General features: G+C 38.0%; 2 protein-coding genes across 5 annotated transcripts; both read left to right on the top strand.

Moving 5' to 3' along the window:
- The first annotated feature begins 8,214 nt into the window (after positions 1–8,214).
- Positions 8,215–10,685, top strand: LOC103711670 (homeobox-leucine zipper protein HAT4-like). The gene is made up of 4 exons (XM_008797914.6): positions 8,215–9,013; positions 9,148–9,446; positions 9,561–9,640; positions 9,754–10,685. The coding sequence occupies exons 1-4, from the start codon at positions 8,830–8,832 to the stop codon at positions 10,118–10,120; spliced, it is 930 nt and encodes a 309-aa protein (XP_008796136.4). The 5' UTR covers positions 8,215–8,829; the 3' UTR covers positions 10,121–10,685.
- A 3,642-nt stretch (positions 10,686–14,327) lies between these two features.
- LOC103711669 (kihadalactone A synthase LFS) lies at positions 14,328–25,019 on the top strand. Of its 4 annotated transcripts, none has more exons than XM_088723847.2 (12): positions 14,328–14,603; positions 14,919–15,114; positions 16,376–16,453; positions 16,741–16,792; positions 18,555–18,676; positions 19,999–20,099; positions 20,205–20,263; positions 22,420–22,476; positions 22,661–22,706; positions 22,931–23,010; positions 24,707–24,762; positions 24,905–25,019. In XM_088723847.2, the coding sequence occupies exons 1-12, from the start codon at positions 14,391–14,393 to the stop codon at positions 24,913–24,915; spliced, it is 1,071 nt and encodes a 356-aa protein (XP_088579973.2). In that variant the 5' UTR covers positions 14,328–14,390; the 3' UTR covers positions 24,916–25,019. The 4 variants fall into 4 exon arrangements, 3 of the variants coding, with proteins under 3 accessions (XP_088579973.2, XP_026662239.4, XP_089780175.1); XR_015988211.2 differs by having other exon boundaries at positions 14,329–14,603; positions 22,661–22,719; XM_026806438.4 differs by lacking the exon at positions 24,905–25,019 and having other exon boundaries at positions 14,329–14,603; positions 24,707–24,805.
- The last annotated feature ends 1,018 nt before the right edge of the window (positions 25,020–26,037 follow it).

The raw sequence follows: 26,037 nt of genomic DNA, 5'->3' as shown, positions 1-26,037 counted from the left end.
ATTTTAATCATTTTAATTTGAAACTATTAATTTTTTAACGGTATTAGATGGCGAGGGTATATATATAAAAATATGAATAACAAAGACTAGAATAGCAAAACAAGTATTTTACGAAAGTATACATGCAAATATTAATTTGAAAATATATTTATATAAAATTTAATATTTAGAGAGGTATTTATATAAAAAAATCTAATTTTTTTATTATAAAAAAAGGTTTTTGGCGTAGAAAGAACGGTCGTTGTTCGATTAAGCTTTCATTCGTTAGACATGAAATCCCAGGAGGCACCCCGCAGTCCGCTATATCAAGATAAAATAACGAATAAAATCCATGCGGTCGCAGCAGCCAGCGCGACAGCATCATTGAAAGCAATGGTTTTAGAAATGATGCAGTACGTGTGGGAATGCAGCATGACTGAGGAATAGCAGTGAGAAGGTACTTTAAAAAGTAATCATTCTTATTATATACTAAACACTTGATAAGGGATAGATTGGCTTGGATTTGAATAATGCTTAGAGACATGGGATTACATTCCACATTTTATATTATCCCCACTAATCATATGGAATCCAAAGCCTCCAACATGCAAGCTTTGTATATACCCAGCTGGGTCAGAAAACAGACAAACTAAGCATCAGTATCACCAATACTCATTCTGCTTGTCACTTTATATATTTAAAGTCTCTCTGGCACATGCAATTGGTGTGGGAGATATCATGAATGACTCTGTTAAATTTTTATATTTAACAAATATGCACTCAATTTTAAAATATGCATTTCTCTTCGAAATATCGGTTTCGGCTGCGGAGTTGCAGACCGCTTGGGCGGGCCTTCATCACGTCCGGTGTATTTTAGGAGCCAGCTCCATCGTCCTGAAGGGGAACTCGACCACTATCATCAGTTGGATCCGGAAGGTTTAAGGGGTAATGGTTGCGTCCACCCTTTGCTCCGAGATATCCGGGCAATGGTGAGAGATGGGTGAGCCTTTTAGGCCAAACAAGTTTTTCGTGAAGCTAATAGGGCTGCGGATTGAGTGGCAGCTTATGTAGCCAATCACTCTGGTAGTATCTTGTAGGCTGGTGATGGGGAATTGTCTCTTGCACTCCGAGGTATTCTATTTTTTGATTTTATTGGATACATCTATATTCGTCAAGTATGATCTACCCGCCTTAGCGCAAAAAAAAAAAATTGTTAGAACAAACCTAGTGAGATATTTACTTATGAGGGGAGTAATCACAGGAATACAGAGGTAAACAGCCACATGCAATGAGCAAAATGGCACTGAAATTTTGCATTTAATATTAAAATAGATATCACTATATATCATATATTATCCTATATTATGTTATGTTATGGAAAGGGAAATTACTCAAAGTACAACTCAAGATTGTGTGATTCAAGCCATTACATCTATCCTAGTTTGAACTGCATGGTATGGGGTGCAAACAAGATGTCATCCATCCATCCTTTTTAACTGCTAAATAGTTTTTTTGGTCGAAAAGATGGCTTTCTATAGATTCATTGAGCCAAGTTGTTGTTTATATCATATTGGGTCAAGCCAAGTTTAGTTAGATGTTCGTGGCACTACTCAGTAATTGTCAAGTTCAGACTGAGTTGGGGTCCACAATGACAATTCTGAACCTTGTATTTCCGTATCAAATTGGTTTACAGGTTGATATGGGTGACATAAGACCTGTCAGTGTTATCTCATTCTGGAAGAGTGATTATGGAGACCATGCAAGTTATGAAAGCAGCTTTACTTTCAGATCATGGAGGCATATAACTTGAGTAAGAGTGCAATGTATTTATATATATTTGGGATTCATTTTTAGGAAGTGTCATGATAGCATGATCCAAGATATTACCGAGTGTAATCATTCAACCGTAATCATGTTGGACATTTTGGCTATATGTTATCATAATTAATCATTGACTTTACTATATGTCGTTCATCATGGTTACTCATATTTAATCATTTTCTCTAGAAACATAGGATGCATAGCTACATCAACTTGCCAACCTTGCGGAGTTGATGAGAGTGTGCAGCTCAATATCACTTGACCACATTAAATAATATGCATTTAAAGTGGCATCAAAGGCGAAAAAAATAACTCATCTATTTTTTGAATCCAAAAAATAATGTTATAAAATTGTCCATGCCCTAAGATCTGGTTTGATCATCAAGTTAGGCTAATTTATGGATGAGGTGTATGACTAATTTTTTGTTACTCAGCAAAGAGTAGCGTTTCCTCAAAATATTTGCAACCCTAATGAATGGAAGTTTAAACCTCTGACCATCGACTAGACCATCAAGAGACTAGGTTTGGAGTCACTCCACAATTATGATCTAAGGGACCACTCGAAGCCAACAAGATGTTGTAATCAATTGTAGTATCATAATTGTCCATGCCTTTGCTACCTCTCATCTTCGACTCACAACCATCTTGCTTACATATCCATTCACTAGAACATTCTAGTTAGTCTACAATACTATGACACTAACTTCCATCCTTCTAGCATATGTCCAATATGGAACTCGAAGAACATGATTTTAAGTAACAATATTATAATTGTTATAATGGTGGTTCGAAACAACCTATATTACATTATCGAGATAAATAACATAAAAATAGACAAAGAGAGTATTTTTTTAAATTATTTCTCTTTATAGCAGACCATTATAACATAAATAACAGTCATTATTTTTACTTATATTTTTCTTAAATAAAATATTGTTCTTTTAAAATTTTAATTTTTCTCTCAATATTTCTCCCAAAATGATTCTACAATCCCCCCTCCCCCCACCCCCCCACCCCCAAAAAAAATAATATTTTATTTAATAAAAAATAAAAAGAAAGATAATATCCTTAATTTATCATTATTATTCGTATTTTTCGTTATAATATCGTTATAATACCTGTTATTTCAGCAATTATCTTATTTTTGAGATAAATATCAGTTGTTATAATTTTTACTACAGTGACTAACAGTTTCGGAATGCACCAGTACAATGGGAAAACGGGTTATTAAATACAAGGCCCACCCAAGCATTGGATTCCCATTTCTAGACGAGGAATGCCTTCACGTGTGAAGCGTCAGACGGGCCCACCCGGCCTAAATCATCATCCCAAAGCAACGGTCTTGATCTGTCCGCTCGAATCTCACAGCTGAATCAAAAGGCCACCACGTATAGCGTACTAGATTTTCTCCTATTCCACGGTTTACGGCCACCGCCTCGGCCTGAGGTGAAGCAACGAGGAAGCCGGATATAAAAATAGGAACCAACAAAAATCTCCGATGATTTGCGGTACCTTGACCGCGGGGCCCCGCGCTCGCACGTGCCCTTCGCTGGCGTCGTGCTCGTCGTCGCCCGGCACTCCACGTTCCTTCCACGTGCGCGGAATAAAATAACCGCAAGTTCATGGAATTCACGTACAAGTAACCCTATCTTTCAATATATTCACGACGGTACCACGGCGTTCCAAATGTACTTGGGAGGATAAATTGGAACGGGAGGAGGTGTTATTCTCGGGAGACGGAATAAAAGGGCCATGGGCATATACGGGTCTCGTGGGAACGGGAATAAGCCTCGTACGGACTAGTTCGGCTGGGGTGCGCTCTCTCTCTCTCAAATATAAATATCCCCCTCCCTCCCATGATAAGGCTTGTCGGGTAGTGAAGGTCATAATTGGGGGGACACGTGGGACAGCTAGCACGCACTCGTGGGGGCACACTTAACCATCATTATTCCGACATAGTGCCGGGATTAAATCCGCAGGGTCGGAGGGGGATTGGGTGCCTTATTCTCCCCCCAAATCTCCCAATCCCTCCTTATAATAATTATTAACCACTCAACCCCTCCTCCTCCCAAACTACCACTTGACTTTTTCTTGGAAAATTAATGGACACTTCTAGGTTCACTCTCCCTTGGTGGAACCTTTACTCCATCCAACCCCTCACATCAAAATATTGGCCGCAGATTATTAGATAAAAAAATACATCATGTTAAGTTTATATTATAGGACAAGTAATTTATTGTCACACAGAGCAAATTTAATTCTATATACATTTTTTGTGCTATCATAAAATTAATATTTACCGTAAGCATTCGCCCAAATTAGGAATGCCTCTCTTCTTCTTTTTTATCAAGAGATTTTAGTTTAATCCAACCTTTTTTAAAAAATAAAACTAATTACTATTTATCGAATTTTTTCACTAAATTTCCGTACATGAAAAATATGGCACTTTTGTTCAAGTCAGCTTATCACTAATTTTTGGCCTCAGATTGTCAATCCATTTCCAGTGAGATTTTTGAAACATGAAAACAAAAACCTTAAGCTTATTAGCATGCATCAAGATAAAACCAGCATATAATTTATATGTGGCCCTAATGATAGCATGATAGCTCAACTTCCAAATACCTACCGACAATGTTCCATATTTTTGTAGCAATGCTTTTAATTTTTCTGTTGGAAAAACTTTGATGAAATGAGATACTCCTAGGATGGTCAAATCCCGAGATCAATCATTGCCAAACTTATGATCAATGGGTTGGCCTTTGTGTTACATCACTTGCTACCTTTTTACTTGCCCCTCATGTAGCCGAGTAAGCATTGGAATAAATGAGCTAGGTAGAGGTAGTTATGCAGTATCATTCAACCAAAATCATAAATGCTCGAGTACGTACAACACTATCCTCCAAATATTAATGCCTGATTGAAGGAACCAACCACTAAAAGCCACTGTTTGAACAAGATAGGTGGACATCTATCACCCCAAAACACCCACAAAATATCTTGGCTTGCAGGCTCGAGAATTAGTATGCTAAAACTTGCCAAACTACTCTCATTAACATGAAATATTAGCATTGGAGAGCTAGCACTAGAGTATAAAACATAACCTGCTACAAACACGCACCAGACATTTCAAAAGGATACAATATTATTCCCCCAAGTAAGTTATATTTTTGTTAAATTGACCGTTAATTACCTCAGATGCTTACAAGTGAATGGAATATATTCTCAAGTTGAGAAGCATCGTATTCCAGTGATAGATACGATGAAGTGCATGATTGCGAGGAAGATGCTCGATGATGCCGCCCATGCACGAACCCAAGAGAGCAAAACCAAAGCGTGATTCCGGCGCTCCTGATGAGTTTTCCGGGTAAGAGTCGGCATCCGGAAGACCCAAGGGGAGGGGGGATATTCCGGGGGTTACGAGTAGGGGCAGTTGGGAGAGCGCCAATGATTGCGGGGTGTGGGTGTCGGGGGCCGGGCCGACAGCGTGACACGCACGACTGAGCACGACGGGCCCCGCGTGTCACGTCTTTCCGTGGTGTACTGGCACGTGCCGCGGCACGACATGTTGGTCCACGTGGGTTCGCCCTGGTTTTCCATCCCGCCTCCACGTGAACCCCCACTGCACCGTGTCCCCCCCACCCTGGCTCGGCTGCATCGGCTCGGCTTACGATCTAGGTGGGCCCTACCATGGAAGTGGCGAGCCCTTGGATCCGGTTCAGGTGGCCCCAGGGGAGATGCCTGGTGAAGCCGGTTCGTTCGGAATTACGACCTAGGGGAGTTCCAGGTGCTAGTTAACATTTTATGAAGGCGTAGCTGTCGTAAATTATTCATTATTTTTACCCGTTTGTGCATAACAACCCCACCCAAAAAATCTAGCTGGAATGTACTATTTGGTTCCTTGATTCTGTATATAAGTATCCAAAATTTACTCAACAAATAACTGATGTAGCGCTACACACATGTCTGCATGAGTCTTCACATACTCTTCCGCTTAAGTCCTGACGTCCTCGTCATGTTAAACATTCAAATCTATATAAATCTAATCACAAGCACCACATGGCCCATGGTCAGTTCTAATGGATCCGTGATGTAGTATTTCCTAGTCTACATAGATTATGCGCCGGATCCGCTCTAATACCACTTGTCACAATCCAGAATCTCACCCAAAAAAGACTATATGGAAGATATTATTTGGGTTCCTTGACGATCGCATAGGTTGTCACATTGTCCAGAATTGACGATTGCATGGGTCGTCACAGTGCTATGCTATATTGCTTGTTTAAGTCCTAATATCCTCGTCGAGCTAATAGTTCAAATATATATAAATCTAATCACAAGTACTACGATCGGCCCATGGTCAGCCTCAATAGATCCATGCTGCAGTATCTCATAGTCGACCATATAGATTATAACCCGAGTTTGTTATAATACCATTTGTCACAATGCAGGATTTCACCCTAAAAGATCAGCCGGAACGTATTATTTGAATTTATTGATTCTATATAAGTATTCAAAATCTATTCAGCGAATAATCAATACGGGACTAAATACATCTCTGCATAGAATGTCATATTCTCCGATCGCAAAAATTGACGGTCACCTCTTATCTCCTCACCAGTGAAGTATTTGGCACGTAATAGGGTGGCCATCTAAATGACACACTGAGTATAAGCAAAATATGCACGGCAGAGGTTGTGGGCTCGTTGGTAGGGGTGTGATCAGTTCATCTTCCTTCTGCGGTTTTATTCCACCCGCCAAACGCATGGAGGAAGCGTCAGAATAGGAGGGGATTATCGACAATAAAGTAAAGAAACACAAAGGCTGCGGCTGATGTTATTGGCAATGGAAGGACTGCCATGGCTAATGTCATGACTGGTGGTGTCTCCTCTGTTTTGAAGTGCATGACATGGACAGTGCATGACACGGTCTGTCCAGTGGACAGAGCAATATTTCATTGGATGGTTGTGGCCCCAATCCAGCTAGTGTAATTATTCAAAATGTACTTAATATAATAAAAATATATATACAACTGTTACAGCATGTACAAGAGTTGTGATGCAGCTTTTTCTCCAAAAAAAAAAAAAAAAAAAAAAAAAATCCAATAAAAATAAGATTTCTTTTTTGCCGCATAAACTCTGGAGTTGGTTCTTAGGCCCATAGTTTCTGACTTTAGCCAACAAATAAGTACATGATGTAATTTTTTAGTCATTTGATGCACAAAAAAATTTAAAGATTATTAAAAAAATGAGGAATCTAGGAAGGAAAGTGAGGCATAAATTTTCATATATATACTTTTTAAGCCCGACGTCTGCAAAGTGTCAAAAATGTATTTTTTGTTATATATATAGTAGAGATTTATTTGCATGCGACAACAAAATCAAAAACTAATGACACTTGATTGCAAAAAATTTTACAAAATTTCTGCTGTATATAAAGTTTTATATATTTTACTGTATACAATAAAAAAACTGTTAACTATTAATGGCGATTCCATATTGATGATCGAAGCTATTGAATGCGATATACTACCTCTAAATTATTTAAATACTAAAAATTATATGATTTAAAGACTTTTTAAATCATGTATAAAGTGGTTAAAAAAAAGTCATATTTCATATTATTTGAACTATTCAATTTTCGGATGCTTGATGTTCGAAGTGAGAGCCTCTAAAGCACATAATTTTTAGTATGTAAGAAGTTTATAAATAATAAATTATATTCAAGAGCTCAATGTGAAACCTGATTATATTTAAGTGAAGATCTAGTTTTATCTCTATATAGATTGCATAATGACAAAATGTAAAATTTAATCATAATCTGACTTGCAACAAAATCTACCAAACATCAATTCACATTGGGTGTTTTTGTCATGTACGGTGAAAAATTATTTATAAGCAAAAACAAAATCTAACCAATTTATAAATTCCCAATTAGCATAAATTCCTCAAAAATTACCAAAAACTAGATGCTTGCAATTTATACTGTAAAAAATCATTTATTGGTTGAGCCACGACAGTTATCCACAACTAAATCACCATGCTAGATCGCAACAAATGGTGCTAAATTTCCTGTCATCAATGTAGCAGAGATATTTGGTCACGGACACGGATGCTAAATCCCCCACGTATCTTAAATACGTGATTACTAAAGTAACACCTAGTTTTAAGGGCTGTGATGATACAAGGTTAATATTGATGATACGTAGTGGATGATGGTTAATGATGATGTTATGATGGTGGTACCCTGTGCGACACAATGATGTGGGCGAGTATGAATTGGCCTTCAATGGTGCGGGGGGGCTCACCTATATGCTCCCTCTCCCTCATCATCCTACCTCATATATCAACATCAAGAGCAGCAATAGTTTCACGGAGGCAATGATGGACATAAATTGGTATCATGTATTGCAATCATGTGGGCTGTGTGCGTCCCCCCCTCCCGACATCACGCCACTTGACATGCTCGCAAGAGAGAGAAGCAGGATTTCTTGCTCTGCTTTAAACTGGTTCGATGGTGGAAGCGGGGAAAGGGGGTCAAAGGTCAACAAGGTGGTGGAGCCGGTGCGGGTTCCTGGGGCTCGGTGGACGAACGAGCGAGCCACGGGTTTCTCATGGGAGGAGGATGGGGGACGGACCCGGGGGGGTTTAACCAGGGTTAAGAAGGTTTCGGGAGATGGTTAGGGTTTGGGAACAGCCATGATTGCGATAATTGGGGAGACACTGACACAGGCCATGATTGAAGAAAGGAAGAGACCACTATTTAAAACCCCCCATACCCCGTGCCGCCCTTCCCATGTCCATCTCCCAAGGCCTCTTTGAAGACCTTCTCCGACTCTCCTATTCCCATTCATCCGCTTTTTCCTCTCGCCACCTTTCCATTCCCTGATTCCTTCACAAAACCTAACCTTGAGCTTAGGAGAAAGGGAGAAGGGAAAGGAAAGGATAGGTGGAGAAAGAAAGGTGAAGCGAGGCAATAAGGAGTAATAAAGGTAAAGAGATAAAAAGGGTTGCTCGCTGGTTTTGGTCAAAGATGATGGTGGAAAAGGAGGATCTCGGGCTCAGCCTCAGCCTGAGCTCGCCGGAGACTCGGTTCCCTCTCCAGCTCAATCTCATGCCGACTTGTTCTTCTTCATCTCCTTCTCCTCCGCCGCCGCAGCCGGCGCCGTTCCTTCTCCACAACAAGTCCCAATGGAGCGATCTCCTCAACCCCTCAGGTAGCTTCGACCACCTAGATCTAGGCTGCTTCTTTCCATATCTTATAAGGACTTGGACGAGTAAGAATAGTAGCAGATCTGCGAGTTTTCTGCACGGAATCTAAAAAGTCGGCCGTGCGTCTTGGACGTTGCAGAGAGAAGAACGGAGGGACCGCTGCTGAGAGGAATCGACGTGAACCGGGCGCCGGCGGCGGAGAGGGAGAGCGAGGAGGAGGCTGGGGCGTCGTCGCCCAACAGCACGGTTTCCAGCGTCAGCGGGAAGCGCGGGGACCGCGAGGTCCCCGGCGCGGAGGAGCATGAGGCGGAGCGCGCCTGCTCCCGTGGGATCAGCGACGAGGAGGATGGCGAGGGCTCCCGTAAGAAGCTCCGCCTCTCCAAGGACCAGTCCGCCATCCTCGAAGAAAGCTTCAAAGAGCATAACACCCTCAACCCCGTAAGCCCACTTCCCTCTCTATCTTCCCAGGGCTAGTCTGGGAACGAGCGAGCGAGAACTTTTTAATCTTCCGAGAATGACCCTGCATGTTTCTCTTTGCTCTAACGAGAACAGAAGCAGAAGCTCGCGTTGGCCAAGCAGCTCAATCTAAGACCAAGACAGGTGGAGGTCTGGTTTCAGAACCGAAGGGCGAGGTATGAGACCGAGACCGACCGTGTCTCATTAATTAGGAGGAGGTGTTTCAGGAAGAAAAAAATGTACAATTTTTTGATGCTTCTAACGGAGCGTTGCTCTGGGGGTATTTCAGGACGAAGCTGAAGCAGACGGAGGTGGACTGCGAGTTCCTCAAGAGGTGCTGCGAGAATCTCACAGAAGAAAACAGAAGGCTTCAGAAGGAAGTCCAGGAGCTGAGGGCTCTAAAGCTATCGCCTCAGTTCTACATGCACATGACCCCCCCGACCACCCTCACCATGTGTCCTTCATGCGAACGTGTCTCCAACTCCACCAATACCGCCGCCGCTTCCACTCCGTCCACGGTGCCGCCTCCACCCGATCACCACCCTCTCCACCACCACCACCGCCCGATCCCCATCGCCCCTGCCCCTCCTCCGACTCCCTGGGCCCCGATACCGCTTCGTCCGTCTTTTCTCGATGCCACCCTTCAGCGTACTTAAAACCGAAAACCAAACTCACCTCCATTACCACCATGGTGTGGTCTATTTTGGCGCTGATAGATCTTGGCGTAGATTTGGTTGGATACTTGAGTGGATACGGTGAGAAGATTACCATGGATGCCGTACGTACATTATGTTTAAGCATTTTAATGATGTCTATGATGTTGATGGGTGGGTGACTGACGGAAGGAGACACTTCATCAACTTTTCCTTTATTTTTTTTTGACGAGGGGAATTCCTTGGCCTATCTCGTAGCTTAGTTTCCCATCTACATTCTTTTTTTTTTGTTTGTTTTTGCCCCGTTTTTCTCTATTTTATTTGGGGAGATACTGTAGCGGATCTAAAGAGGTAGTGTGCGTATCTCGGACTCTCGCTCTCTCTCAGTCAAAAAGTCTTAAAAAAATATAAAAATGTCATGTTCCTTTTAATTTGTGAGAACTGGAACTTGTAAATCATGTAAAGGGCTTCCTACTTTCCCATGTCCCCCTCCTTTCTTTCTTTTTTTTTACATTATTTTTGTTCACTGTGTTCTCGATGCTATCATAAATTATTATTCGCATGTGCTCATGGACTGGATGCTAGGTTGGTATGTTGTGGTGTTCGGTGTGCACGTTGGGAGGATTCAATGGCTAATCTAAAAGAACGAAACTGAGTATAAAATTATCACATCATTCCATCCTAATCATTTGTTTTTATAAAATGAGCAAGCATCGATCTGACCTTTGCTCGGTTGGTAGTGGGCGTTATGTCACCTTTAATTGGCAGTATTAGCTCTTACTTGCCATCACCACAATCATTTTGACCAAGCACCGAGCCAGCTAAGTCGCTCAAAAACTCTGCAGTCGGCGGAAGAACATGATGTTCTTTCGAGTGTTCAAATCTTCGTTTCGATATTAGATCCAGCTTGAAACAACAAAAAAGAACCTTTTTTTTTTATCAAAGAATATCTAGGGTTGAATCTTCTGATATCTAATTCAGATAACTCCAATTAAGGAGCCAAATGCAAGGGGGTGTTTGGTGTGATTTTGTGAGACAGTTGGCTGAGTTCCACATTCTGATGTGTTATTATAATTGTTTCTTAAGCGCCCCACCATAACTTAGGGAGCAAAAGATGGGACTTGGCTTAGAATAAGACTATAAGAGGCACCTCCCTCCGTCGCTCCAACTTCTTTTGCTTTGCTTGCCTTTGGTCTTTTTTTTTCTCGATTTTAGTATACTATATTTCCTGTGCTAGAAAAGACCAGGACTCACATGGGCGGTAAGGGTGATGAATCCGAGGATAAGTGAGACGGTCTTTAAGGCTCCAATTGGTATGATTGACGTTACGGCTGCCCTTTCGAAATCGACCTTTAATTTGACCCTGTGGAGGTGTGCCGGCGGGTCGGCCATCTTTTTTGGTGCAACGATGTGGATAGGTCTTGCCTTACCGAACCGGCTGCTGTCCTTGGAGTGCCTTAGACGGCCAAAACAAGGATTAAAAGAGAGAGAGAGAGAGAGAGGTCAAGGTATTGGATTGGCTAGTTGGAAATGCCTCTAAGGAGTAATTCCATTTGGATAAACATCATTGACTTGACCTTTGAGTAATTAATCCTCTAGTTTAATCAAGTATGTATGACAAAAAAAACGAAAATATAAGAATATGATATTATAACATAAAAAATAGGGAAGAAAAATTGGGAAAGATGCATTCCCAAGCAATATAATGACTTCTTTGAAATGCTGGTACCCACTTAGAAGTTGATATCTAATAGTTGGAAGAAATAATATATACCACTATAGTTGGAAAAACCAGTGCATAATGCTTGATGCTAGCTAGAAACGGTGCTCTTAGAACAAGCAAGAGGCACAGACAGCAGACATGTGAAAAGATTAGAAGCCGAACTTTCCAATTGCTAAGGGATATAGGATCTGAAAGCTAGAATCAGCAATGGAGCCTATTTGAACAATAGGATTTCAAACTTTTGCTGGTCAATGACTATGGTTTTCTAGTTCTCTTTGCTCCAAATTTCAGCACTTCATTGGTTTCTAGTGGCCTGATTATGATATATGTGGTCGTGTTTGGTGTCTTATGAGTGAATCACATTTTTGTACTTGTATTATATATGATCAATTATAGTGGCTAGTGTCGTCTGATAGATATTATCTTGATGGGTCAAGCTAATGGTTTATAAGAGTCACAAGTTTATGTAAATTGGATTAAAATTAGGATTTTGGCTGGGAAAATGGTACTGTTAAAGAGGTTTGGTTAAGTCGGACTAGGTTACCTTAATTTCATGGAAGGGGATTAGGTCACGACATTTTTGTAATTTTATATAATTTTATATTCATACTATATGTTTTAATTTATTGGGAATAAATTGAATGTAGACACCATATATCTAAAACAAATGGCTGTATAAACAAGTCCCTTAAATAATCATATTTTTTGCACTAGCATCACTAAATGGATCGCATAATTTGTTGTCAACCAACCGTCCATCTTAGGGGCACTGCACAATGAGGCTTCCTCCAGCAAGCCTTCCACCGGGATAATATCATTGGATGCCAAATCTTACTCTTCTATACCAAAGCTGATCATGATCCGGGCTTGGGTATAGAAAATGTCAAATTTAAACTAATTCCGGCCTGAAGCCCAACTAACAATAAATTCTAAAACTTGCAATTCTAATATGGAGTTGGAGTTTGGATGAGCAAGCGTTATTGGAGGGATCCAAAGAACATTTATAGAGCTTGGATTTAAGGAATATGTCATATAGCAGGGAAGCACATTCCTGATCGGGGCATAAATTTTTAAACTTTGGGAGCATGGTCCTGCTTGTCTAGGGCATCAATTGAAAGGAGTGGTGAAACAATCTCGTCTCGTATAGGAAATAACTTTCTTAATTGATACTTATATATCAGTGATGAAAAAAACAAAAAATAGAGGAAAGGGAAAGGAATAGAATTTGTTATCGGCATCGTAAGATTGGAGATCGCTTTAGTACATTTAGCCAGAATGTGGATATGGACTATTTTATAGTTGTCTCACTCGATCTTAGAGTCCATTTCTTATAGAAATGCTCCAACTTTTGGATTCTATAACTGGAGAAAAATTAAGGCGACTCCATTTCATCTCTTATCCAACATATATATTAATTTTGTAACGAATAAATTAATTTTTGATTAATACAATGGAGTACTCGGACACTCCTATGCTTTCAAGTAATATGTTGCTGAAGCATTACATTTACTTGATGGAATAATTAACTTTAATGAATCATAAATCATACCTTGACTTGCTAAATCCATCTTGAATTGAACTTTGAGATGCATGCGCAGTCGTGATCAACTGAGATTGCTCTGATCTGGATAGAGATTAACGAGAGATCTTCTGAAGAGAGAGCTCTTAATGCGTGTATTAGAGAAGAGGTCTGACAGGCTATTTATAGCCCTCTCCAGGAACCAAACGCCGTGATTAGTTACACCCGTGAAGAGTCACCCCCCATCAAGGTAACTCTTCACTAAAATGGAATTACCATAATGCCCTTAAGCTTATCAGAATTTACGAAATTCAAGGGACACTTGTTAAACGTGGGTTCTAATTAAACGGGATCAGAGTTTAATTAAAACGGGATCCAACATTCTCCCACTTGGACCATATTGATGCCATTTGTCAATGTGGGCTACAACTTGACGGGATCCCAACAGAGTCACCCCCCATCAAGGTAACTCTTCACTAAGATGGAATTACCATAATGCCCTTAGCTTATCAGAATTTACGAAATTCAAGGGACACTTGTCAAACATGGGTTCTAATTAAACGGGATCAGGATTTAATTAAAATGGGATCCAACATTACTAATATAACTAATTATAGCTATTATTAACACAACAAAAATATTATTAGCTCTAGTTGCGCTGCAGCCAATATCGCAATTCTAATTGTCAAGCCTAATGAAGCCATGCTACCTGATTTACAATGCAGGCTATGAAAATAGATTTTTGTTTAAAAATTTCAAAACTTTTTATAACTATTTTTTTAAAAAAATAAATATTAAAACATAAAACTATTGGAAATTGATTGAGATACGATAATCGCGATTCTTGACCCACTAAACAATATCTTTTTTGCATTTCAAAATTGCTGCTATGTAAAGGTTAGAAATTTCTTATGGTATAAGATGGGAGAAAAAAAAATTGTTTTATTGTTTTCTTTCAATTAATGACAAATCAAAGGCTTAGCTTGTTTGCGGTTCATCCTTCGCGCACTCTCATCTTGGAAACTGAGACCATGGCATTCGGATGTCAAACGTTGCCAAAGACGCCGCCATTTATGATTTCTGAGACGAGCACACGCGGCGATAATCTAATAGGAAGCCCCTGGAGCCCGGCAACCACTGGTGTCGGAAACAAATCTACGAAGAAGATGTCCAAGAACCTGGACCTCCCTCTGGTCGACCTCTCCTCCACCGACCGTGCCGCCGCCGCCCGGTCGATTCGCCAGGTTCCTTCTTCTAAATCCCAAGTCCTGAAATCGCTCCAAGAATCCTAAGAGCATCTCTTCTTTGTACCGTAATCGGACCCCTTAGCTGTTTTCTTCGCTATCTTTTTTTTCTTTCCGTGATGAATTGTCTCGATCCTCGTCTTTTGTCCTTTTATCATTTGTTCTTGATAGCATAATAAGTTGATTGTTTGACTTCCAAGAACTGATGTCTTAACTGTTGATCAAAGCAAAATTTTGTGCCTTTGTATCCATCCCGAACTCGTTTTTGTGGGAAATATTATTGATATAGTTCTTAGGATGCCGGAATCTTTTCAGGCATGCATGGAGTATGGATTCTTCTACCTGATAAATCACGGAATCGAGGATACTGTTTTTCAGAAGGTGTTTGAAGAGAGCAAGAAGTTTTTCTCGTTGCCTCTGGATGAGAAGATGAAGCGTGAGCGCAACGAGGCTCACAGGGGCTATACTCCCATGTATGCCGAGACCCTTGATCCGTCTTCCAAATTTAAAGGTCCATCTCTTACAATGCTGCCAAGTTCTTGTGATTGTTGTTGTTAGCCACAGTTTTGATGCAATTTATTGAGATTCCCTTCTGGTACTGAAAGTGCTTTGTTTCAAGTATAAAAACAGAAGGAATGATTTCAAGTATGGTGAAAAAGACTATTGAGGGTTAAGTCCTATTGTTTATGGCTAAATAGGAAAAATTCTCATGATGGCTGAAAACAATGGTTTAAACGCAACCAAGAATGCTGTTTTATGAAGAGATTTTGCTTGCATATTTGCTGTGAGAAAGATAGTATGCGATATTATGGTTGACACAACAGGGAATGATAATAACTTCATAAAATCTGGAGGGAGTCCTGATTGGATGTCTTAGTCCAACTCACGGTCCACTGAAACCACACAATTTGCACCATCTTTATTGTACACAATATTGTGGTTGCCACTATAGGGAATGATAATAACTCATGCGCAAATAATATTGCACCTTCCTTTTGACGATTTTGTTTCATGAATTGGATTCTTGAGGTTGGCTATTTAGTGTGACACAATAATGTGTTTGTGCGTAGGCCCCAACTTAATGGAATAACCATTTTCAGAAACCTTGCCATGCATTCTTGTTGGCCGTCGCAACTGTGTGATGCCTAGCAGTTGCATATAACCAAATATACTTTCAAGTGGTGATGGCTATATCCACCATTTGGCAAAGCTCGGCACTTGGTTAGTACGAGAATGATAGCTTGTCTTAATTGTTTTCCAACTTAAGGTCAATATATGGCCATATTAAAAAGATTTTGTGAAAAAATAGAAGGTACAGTTCCATAGATTCATTGTTGTACGACAGGTCTTTGGGCTTTCAACTTTGCAGTACAATAACATTCTCTGGAGCTATAGGCTTTACTACTTGCTAAGTCTCTACATGTAAGCAGCATACGATACAACACTTACTCTTGCATAACAAAGGGTTATTTTTTCATCAAAAATATACCAAAAGCTGGTATTTGAAAGTTTCATTGAAAGAAACTGTTGCATACATTTGTTTCAAGTAAGTGGGTATATTTATGTTTGATCGTGATATGCAAGTTGGTTCTTTTATTCGTGCGGAAGAAGTTTATAGGTGGTTTTTAGAGTTGAAGTGCATGATAGAAGCTCTGAATTTGCACGCACTGTATACTTGTCTAAAACTTCTTACAAAGCAGATCGGGTTTCTTACTTATCCATTTTTCTGGAGTGTCATTAAGTTTTTGTCTGTGAAAAAAATTGAAAAATAGGAGATCTGAAGGAGAGTTTCTACATTGGTCCTGAGGAAGGCAGCAATCTGCAAAACAACAATCAATGGCCTTCAGAAGGTATAGTTTGGTTTTGTCACTATTATCTGCTAGGATTATTCTGTCAACTCCTATGACTATCAAACCAACTGAAGACAGTTGATGTCAAAACTTTGTTTTTTTTTATTTTTTTATTTTTTTACAAGTTATTACTCTGAGCTTAAAGATTTTGGATGCTGTCAAAATGTAAAATTTAATGGAAATGCTTCTTCTCTTTTGAGGTCACAATTAGGAATGCTCTGTTATTGTACTCTTCATGTTTTTTGTCTATTAAAGTATCTGCATGTTGTTTGGCTAGGAAATTTTAGAAAGCTTGCCATGTTGGAGAATCACAATGGAATCATATTATGAAAAAGTCCTGTAAGTTTTTTTTCCGATCATGCTATTTATTTCTACGGACATTATATATTTTGCAACACTGGTGAAAATCTGATGCGTTCTCAATTTTGTATTTCTAGCATTAGTTTGGAGATTTTAGATACTATTTTATTTAAATTGCAATTTCATTAGCATTCAGAGTTCCTAGCTATTCATACAGATTTCTATGAATGATTTACAACTTTTCAAGGACTGTTGCTGAAAAGGAAATAATCGAAGCACTAGATGTACTACATGTTTGATGTTTATAGCTGGTGCATTTGTATATCACTTGGTCTTAAGGGTTGGGAAGATTGGAAGTTGAATATATTAATATGACAATGAAGCAATGAGTTACCTTGAATTAAGAGTTAGGGAGATCTGCACTGATTGCTGAATAGCTAGTTGAATGAAATTTTTCGAAAACATCATGTACCTACTAATCTATATCCATTTGCTGTTGTTGTATGGGCTTAATGAAACTTCTAACTAATATAGAAATAACTATAATTTTTTTTCACAGTACATGCATAATTTCTGAATTTCCTGAGTCGGGGAAAGAGAATTTGAGGACTATACACGGACAATATCATTGTGAGTTCTGGATTGCTAACACAATATGCCAGCACTAGCAACAATATATGATATCATTAGTTGTTGCAAACAATAGCAATAATATATGGTATCATTAGTTCATTACATATAAGAAATTAGTCTTGAATAACTCATAAAATCTGTGTATACTTCAAGAATAATTGAATAGTTCTGGACTGATTCACTGATGGAGATTAGTTTGAAGAATCATTGGATCAAGTGAAAGGCTGAGAAAAATTTGAGGGTTTTTTAATTTTTCAGAGAATAATGTTACTATGCTAGATAAGGAATGTCGGTGATAAGACAGCAGCATTGTGCATGAATTTTTGTATATGGCATATGGTCCCATTAAATAATTATGAGCTTTTGATAAGTTCCTTGCACATGATTGATATCAGTATAGTGGAATGATCCACTATAGAACTCTAAATATCATTAGCTCATTTTAAAATCTTTAAATTTTTGCTACTTATATATGCTAAGTTATTTAGCAGTTATATGTAATAAAATACAGTAGAGCAAGTGAAGGCATTCTTAGAGTTAAGGGACTGAGTAGTTTCTCTTTTAAATCTGGTACTTAGAAGACAATGACACAGAAATGCACAGGCATAGGCCCCAATGTTGTTGCTGAGGGTATTATGTTTTCTTTTAGCATGGACATGTAACACATACGTAAAAGGAATTTATGCAGTTGTATTCCATTGATAAACTGATTTAGTTTTACAGAATTAAACTAATTGGCTTGGCTGAAACAGATCATTCCATGTAGGTTCTGGCAATTATTGCATTGAATAGCTGTGAATCGTTCATTCAGCTGATACTATGCAATGCTTAAATTATCAGAAAGACCAGGCAAAGAAATTTTATAAGAATCTCAGCACTATAATTTGAGGGGGACTACAAAGCTTAGAAACCACTTGCAAGCATATGTTCATCTTGAAGAGCACATGAACAATGGAAAATTGAATAGATGTTGTGATAAAATAAAAATACTTGATTGATTTTTTTTCTTTTCTTCCATCAAAGAATTTTCTTGATTTAAATATAAAAAAGTTTATTTCTCTTCCCTGCTTGCTTATCATTTCTTTTTGCATTACAAAAGTAATCATATTAAAATTTTTGAGGACAAACATATATTATTATATAAACTGTGGTGTTCCTTTTACCTTAGGACGGTGGGCAAAAGATTGATCTCTTTGATTGCTTTGGCTTTGAACCTTGATGATCAGTTCTTCGAGAAAATTGGGGCATTTCATTCCCCAATGTCATTTCTTCGCCTAATACATTATCCTGGTAAATTGCTGTACTTTGATCATCTCTCACTATCAAAATATCAATTAAATTTATCTCCTTTAAATTGACAACAAGCAGGCCATTGCCATGGTTATTTTACACTAGTTGATTAGCCTCTCGCATTACATGATGTTGGCTTTGTGATACATTTTTGTCATATGTCCTCTGCTGAATTTATCTCTACATTTTTTTGGTAGAAGGGAGGAGAACCTCGATTTATTGAATTAAAAAAAATACATCTAAATCTGTAGAGAAATTATTATGACAAAGCAAAAGAAGACCAAATATAAAGCAATATATAATAGCTCCAAAGATATGCAGAGGTTTGTTGATGCCACCAAAAAAGGTTTTAGGTAGTTGAGGAGGTGGGGGTTCCGAAAACACAAGAAGAGATGTAAAAAGGATCTCAAGGGGAAGACAGGAGCCCTAAACCATGTGGTACCTTAAACCAGATGAAATTATGCCAATCTGGGGAAACATATCTACTTTATTTGCATGCTTGAAAAGTTATTGTCTTTTAGTATATATTTATTAATTTAAAACAAGTAAATTTTTTAATTGTAAATTTCTAAGAGTTTGAGATTCAAACACACTTTTTTTTAAAAAACCTATGCAATGCTGCTTTTCAAGTGAGACCTGGACCATTTTCATATGCCTAAAAGATCTTCAAGGAAAAAAATCAATCATAAATAACTCAGTAGTGCTTTTGAATGTATTTCTGGGTCATCAAAAATTAGATGCATATGCCCAGATTAAAATATAATTCTCTCTTAAATGTGCATAGTGCATGCTAGATTATATATATCTTGCTAAGGTTGTTACTACCATAAATTTAACAATAAAAATGCATGCCATGAATTTCTAACTTTTTCAAAGAATTGTATTGTAAAAATGTATAAACAGTCAGAGGACATGAAATCAGCAGGACCTGAAAATAAAACAGATAGGTAAATTGCCCATTAATGATGTCCAACTTATCTTCTGCAGTCCAGAATGTCTAGTAATACCTGAGGGGAAACACCTTTTAAACCAAAAATTCTCATTATTATGTTGTCTGAGCTTTTAGCAAGTCAATTGAAAGAGATTGCTTTTCAAACAGATCTCTGTTGCTTTTGTTTTTTTAGCATCTACCACAGTTCTCTTATTTTAGAATGAAAGGTTTGATAAATTATTATGTTTCTGTGATTGATTTTATGAAGAGTAGGCAAAACCTGCAAGGTTCTTCCATTTCACCTTTTTTAATTTTATTATCTAAACATAAGATTTTATTTAGATGTCAGACTCAATTTATTTATAAATTTATTGATAAATTCAATTTTCAGGTGAATTGGCTGCTTCTGATAATGGTAATTTTGGTGCATCAGCCCATTCAGACTATGGAATGGTTACACTTTTAGTAACTGATGGGGTCCCTGGTCTTCAGGCATGTCTTATAAGGATGCATTGCATTCTTCTGGACTATAGATAATTGGTATACTTGTTCTTTAAACTCCATGGATATTTATGATATTATTTTGGAATTATAAAGATTTGCAGGGAAAAAGACAAACATCCACAACTATGGGAGGATGTTCGTCATGTTGATGGGTAAGTAGTGGACAAGAATACCAACTCTTTTTATGGTACATGGATACAAGGATTGCAGAACTTGTATGTAGAAAACCCTTTATGAGTTTTAATCTATTTTCTTTGGTTTATCTACTTCATGTTATTATTAAACAAGGTTAAACCTGAAATTTGCCTTTGGTGTTTGACCAATTTTTGTATTATACAGTCATTGAATTTGTGGCCTCATTGACATGCATTTTGAATGTATATTTATATATTTGTTTGGGACATCTAATTAGTTTATATTATGAAAATGAACATTTTATATATTATAGTTAATGGTGCAATTCTTCACGTAATAATGAAGGAAAAAAAATAGAAGAAAAATACTTGCATAGGAGCTACTAAGAGAATCAAAGATATAGCTCCCTCCAAAACTATCCAGCCAGTAATTTTTGTTGGACAAGGTTCCCTATGAATTTGAGGTTGGTCAATTTTAGTGGTGTAACTGGGGCAGGTCGGAACAGGTTCGAGGATAATCCAAGCCCACCCCGACGCATATGAACTCTGCCTGGAAACTGATCCAACCAACGTTGAACTCAAGTTCTTTGATACAAGTCCAAAAAACAAATTTTCAAGGCCCAGTTTCGAATATGATTGGGTTGGGTTGAGTCAGGTCAGGTCATATCAAATTGGTTGGTTCAGCACAAAACAGAAAATCTTGTTCCCTTCTTATTTGAAGGGAAATTGGATCTCCATTCTCTTATTTTTTCCCTTTTTAAAGAAGCAATGCTGAGTCCGATTTTATTGGGTGCATCCGTACACATGTTGTATAGATCACTCGGTCTAGCAAAAAAAAAAAAAGAAGCAATGAAATGCCATGTAAAAGCCAACAAGGATGGCACCAGCTAGAGTGAAAAGAGAGGGAGGTTGAGGAAAGATGGGATCAGGGTTGGATTGGTCTGAGGGTTTTCTCCTATAATCCCATAGAGGGAGAAATGGGATTAGTGTTGGTCTTGGGTTCCCTCTCATATATCTGTTGCCCTAACACAGACATATATATAGAGAGAGAGGCAGGGGAAGGGAGGATGGAGATGGATTATGATTAGGGTTTAGTTAAATATTTGTATATATTGTCTTCAGGTTAGGTCAGGTTGCCCGCCGCCTTAGCTCAAACCCAAAACCAATTTAAAATCGCTTTGGTTTTTGCCAACTGAAGGCTGGTGGTGCCTGCCACTAAACTGCCCAAGTCCACCTAAAGTTTGATCTGAGTCAGGTTGGACTGCTTAATTTGCACCTGTAATGAATCACACTCAATTCATCCATCAGGAAGGGAAGTGGAAACAATAATTTGATTTTTTTCTAGTACCTTTATTGTATCAATTAGTACTTGAGAAGCAAGCTCTGGTGTATTGGTGTGGGATCCCAGATTTGGCTCTTGGTAGGAAGGAGAATTTCCTTAGGTCAAGGTTTCTTACCTATGGGTCAAGTGAAGACAAAATGAATAATTAAAAGTATGATCACTTGCTTGATTTGATTTACAGCTTAAACACATCCAGATCAATTGAGTTTTAGTGTTTAGTTTTACATGTGTTAAGATGACAAAGGTCTTCCTTCTCAATTGATATGGTCTGTTATGTAGCTAAACTAACAAACTATATTGCCATCCATTTTGCGTCCATGTGCTGTACTAATAAACTTCTGAAATACTTGACTTTGGTTTGTAGGGAACTTAGGTGTTTATAGATCATGATATAAGGTGTATATTTTCATTTTGTAAAAAAGGTTGTCATTGATTTCGGGTTGATATTTGGGGCCAAATACTTAAATATTGGCAACATATTTATCTTTATTCCATATATACCTTTATTCCGTATATATGTATCATGTGTATATGCTTGCAGATTTGCTTGCTTCAGTGGACTGACAAGAAAATGTCTGCTGCTTGTTTTTCAGTATCTGTTGCTTGAGGCCAATTTTCTTTCTTTTATTTTTTTGTCTACTTTCTTGTAGGTTATTAAGTTCTTGTAGCTAATCCATCTGTCTATATAGAAGACATTCAGCATATTTCTGAACTTTCTCTTGTAGTTAATCCATCTTTGTACTTTCTTGTTGCAGAAATCCAATTTAGATGAATTTAAATTGCACATGACAAATGTCTTATGAGAACTTAACCTGTATACCTGCTTCTGCAGAGCTTTCATTGTTAATGTTGGGGATATGTTAGAGAGGTGGACTAACTGTTTGTTCCGGTAATTTTAATTTGACATCTTAGACTTCTTTATCCATGTATTTGTTTCTTCCTTTAAGATGATGTTCCATTTTTCATCTACCAGCTGAGACAATTTTATCATACCGTACAGAATTAATGTTGGTATAAATTCCTAGTAACCATACATTCTGCATCTTTTATGATAATTGCTCCCTAATTTGCAGGTCGACATTGCATAGAGTCCTGACAGTTGGGCAAGAGCGCTACTCTGTAATTACCAAATGTGCTCCAGTGCTTCCTGCTTTTTCTCTAGTTTTAATCTTTATGGATGCTTGAAATTTAAGAAAGCTACACACACCATGCCTTTTTTGGAAGATTATTATCTCATTCATTTGGCAAATCACATACCATGTCAAAAGATGGTTTGCTTTAGAGACTCGTGCAGTGGGTTTTGCTATGCATTCCACTGATGGAGATGTGATTTTTTTTATCAGGTTGCCTTCTTTTGTGATCCACATTATGATTGTGTGGTTGAATGCTTGGAAAGTTGTTGCAGTGAGACATCTCCTCCCAGGTAGCCACCCCCCCTCCTCTCGCTCTCTCTCTCTCTCCTCGCCCCCTCTGTGCATGCATGCATGCATGTGTTTGCATGCTTAGGCTCCTGTCAAATGCTAGCACAAATGCAGAAATTTCCATATGAAATGGATGGTGGAATTGTTTACCATCCTCATGTAACTATTATGATGCAACACCCTGAGCTGCCAGCCCAAGCCCTGTTATAAACCCACTTAATTCATTAACAAAAAATATTGTTCTTTGATTCTTTCCTATCCCAAAAGTAAGATAATTAATAGAAGGTGAGATTTGATGCATTGGTTCTCATCTTATTTTACCTTTTAATTGACCTCTTGCGTTTATTTTCCTCCACTGGTCGGCACTGCTCCTCAGCACTTGGTTGGGAATAGGTTTTGAGTTCCATATTAGAAGGTGGTGCTCCAGTTGTTATTTGCCAAAAAATGTCTGCCATGTGCATTGGATGTAACGAGTGTCAACTGTATGCAACATTCTACTGGATCTGTGGAGAAAGGCAGGGTTTTGTGGGGTGGGAGGGATTTGCTTGACTGAGGTTGATAAAAAACCAGAGGGTCCCCTTTGTAAACTCCGCATGGTTCTTTCTGTTGTGCCCCCCAAAACTGGTGCACAGTTATCACACAGCCTGTAACTAAAATCATTATTACCTATGGGTGGCTATTTGTTTGGCAGGCTGCCAACCCATCATTAAAGGAAAGCTTTTAAACTTCTCCTGGCTATCCCAACGAAGGAGTCACAATTGTGAATAACTAGCTTTTTTATCATAGCAATATTTTGCGATTATTGATTCACCTTATTGGTCTGAAAATGGAGCAGAGTAGTATATCGAAGCAGAGAAAGATGCCTTCCAACATGATTTTCATTAGCTTTGAGTTGCTCTGATTATTTTCAATACGACATTTTGATTAAGAACTAGCTGCTTTTATGTCCTTCATGTTTTTCTTCTTCGTCTTTTGAGAAAGGCTAACTTCTTTCATATTTAGGAAAAGAGTTTCCATAATTGGAGGGGAATCTTTTGATTAGGGCTTCAAATATTTTTCGTAACTTTCCTTTTGATGTTACTTGTATATCCATTTTTGATTAGACCGTCATTGGACCACTCAACCTAATTGAATTTTTGTTAAACTAGGTTAGTTTTAGTAGTATTGCATGTTCAGTTTATTAGTCTTGTGGAAGAAGATCCTTATTCTTCAAGGTGAATAAAAAGAATCTGCTTTGTTCTCTATATGTTTTTTTTAAAAAAAATTAACTTTTTATTTCTTTTTAATAGAGAGGTCCAAAGTCAGTGGGTAGAGAATAGCAGGTTTACCTATCCTTCTACAAATTGACATTAAATCAGGCCATAACATGTAACCATGCCAAACTACCTTTAAATGAAGTGCTGAACCTTCATGAACCAGGCCAAACCACTCCAATAAGTTCTGCATACCAACAAATCACACATAACTTGCCTAAATTCATGATCTCGAGTGGGACAAGATATCAACTATTGGCCAAGACTGGTGGTTTAAAGACAAATTTGAGTTGAGAATATTTCTTAGTGATCCTGTTAGAATGATGTTTTACCAATTTGAAAGTTTAATATGCAAGGGAACATTCTTTTGTTAGAAACTCGTCATTGGCGAGTATGCAGGTGGGCTTTGCCTATGTTTGATCTAAAATTGTTACTGTTTGTGCAGGTTTCCTCCTATCCGTTGTGGTGACTATCTAGTGGAGCGGATAAGAACTTCATACGGTTCTAAATGACTTTTTTTTTTTTTTTTTGGGGGGGGGGGTGGGGGGTGGGGTTTGGCGCAGGGCGTGGGCGCTGGTTTGAGAATGTAGAACCAGTAGATTGATATAAATAACTACTGTAAACCCAATTTATATGATTTCAGGGCATAGGTGACATCAAAGCATCATGACAGGGATACATCAAAAGCGACAACTTGTAAATCTGTCTTTCTCTATATGTCTTTATTTCACTCTTTAAAAAAATGTTGTAGTTGCATGTTAAATTTGCTCGCAAACAGATGCTCTTTCATTGTGTTTGCTGCCAAGTAGTTCATCTTGGAGGGATGTTTGTATCACAAGGCTATGTTATGGCTACTGTCTTTACACACACACACAGACTTCTCCAAAGATGTCCTTATTTCATTTTGTTATTTGTTTTTCTTCAATTCCTAGTATGTGTTCGGGGAAAATACTATACATGGATACAAGTTTAAATGGAAACCATGATACAAAACTTTAGTATTCTTTTATTTATATTTTTCAACATTGACAGCCGCCAATGCCATAATGAAAAAATGGTTTGGCTGTGTTTAGTGTTAGCAAAAGCAAGATATGGTTCTAATTAGATGTGACATTTCTCCAAATGTTTGCCGAGAGTTTATTTACTTTCAAAGTACGAGTTGCAAATTGTAGCTGTTACATATATCACTACTGTCGTCCAAATAAACTTTAGATTTAAATTGTTAAACTATACCTGCAATTTTAATGTTGAAAGCTGATTAAAGTTTGTGATATGGAATATCTAAGAACAGCATCTATGCTAATAGCAACCTCCAGATACAACTACAAAATTATCAAAAAATAACCATGCTGATTACTCTGAGTACATCTTATGCCACATTATGCAGCTTTGGTGAAGTCATAAGGAGCTTATTCTTTGGTTCTTCTAATTCATTATCAAAATGTAGCTGGTAGTGCATAGATAGATCTTTCTCTGACATTTTCCTATAATGTCCAATAAAAAATATGAAGGGCCCGTGTATTGACTGTTATTTTCTATTTTTGTTTTGAAAAATTCAAGAAGAAAAATGATAAAAACTAATCAGCATGGATGATGAAATTTTTTTCTTTCAAATTGTTTGTAAAATCTTTAGACTTTATGAAAGCTATGCTTTTTTTTTTCCTATTTTTGTTTTTAAAATTCTAAAAAGAAAGAAATAAAAAACTGTTCAGCATGTATGATGAAATCTTTTGCAATTGGTTGCAAATTTATTAGACTTTTTGAAAGCAATGATTT

The sequence above is a fragment of the Phoenix dactylifera genome, chromosome 6 (genome assembly GCF_051530095.1).
Source record: "Phoenix dactylifera cultivar Ajwa chromosome 6, Ajwa_hap1_PhDact_Kaust_v1.1, whole genome shotgun sequence".
Lineage (NCBI taxonomy): Eukaryota > Viridiplantae > Streptophyta > Magnoliopsida > Arecales > Arecaceae > Phoenix > Phoenix dactylifera.
The sequence above is the reverse complement of the archived record's forward strand: the minus strand, read 5'-3'. Positions and strand labels throughout refer to the sequence as shown.

Bases quoted from the DNA above. Each gene is read 5' to 3' on its own strand.
- LOC103711670 (XM_008797914.6), top strand. From the start codon at position 8,830: ATGATGGTGGAAAAGGAGGATCTCGGGCTCAGCCTCAGCCTGAGCTCG. The intron at 9,014-9,147 runs GTAGCTTCGACC...TGGACGTTGCAG, and splicing joins CGATCTCCTCAACCCCTCAG to AGAGAAGAACGGAGGGACCG. The intron at 9,641-9,753 runs GTATGAGACCGA...GGGGTATTTCAG, and splicing joins TTTCAGAACCGAAGGGCGAG to GACGAAGCTGAAGCAGACGG.
- LOC103711669 (XM_088723847.2), top strand. From the start codon at position 14,391: ATGGCATTCGGATGTCAAACGTTGCCAAAGACGCCGCCATTTATGATT. The intron at 16,793-18,554 runs GTAAGTTTTTTT...CTTTTACCTTAG, and splicing joins TCATATTATGAAAAAGTCCT to GACGGTGGGCAAAAGATTGA. The intron at 20,264-22,419 runs GTAAGTAGTGGA...CTGCTTCTGCAG, and splicing joins GATGTTCGTCATGTTGATGG to AGCTTTCATTGTTAATGTTG.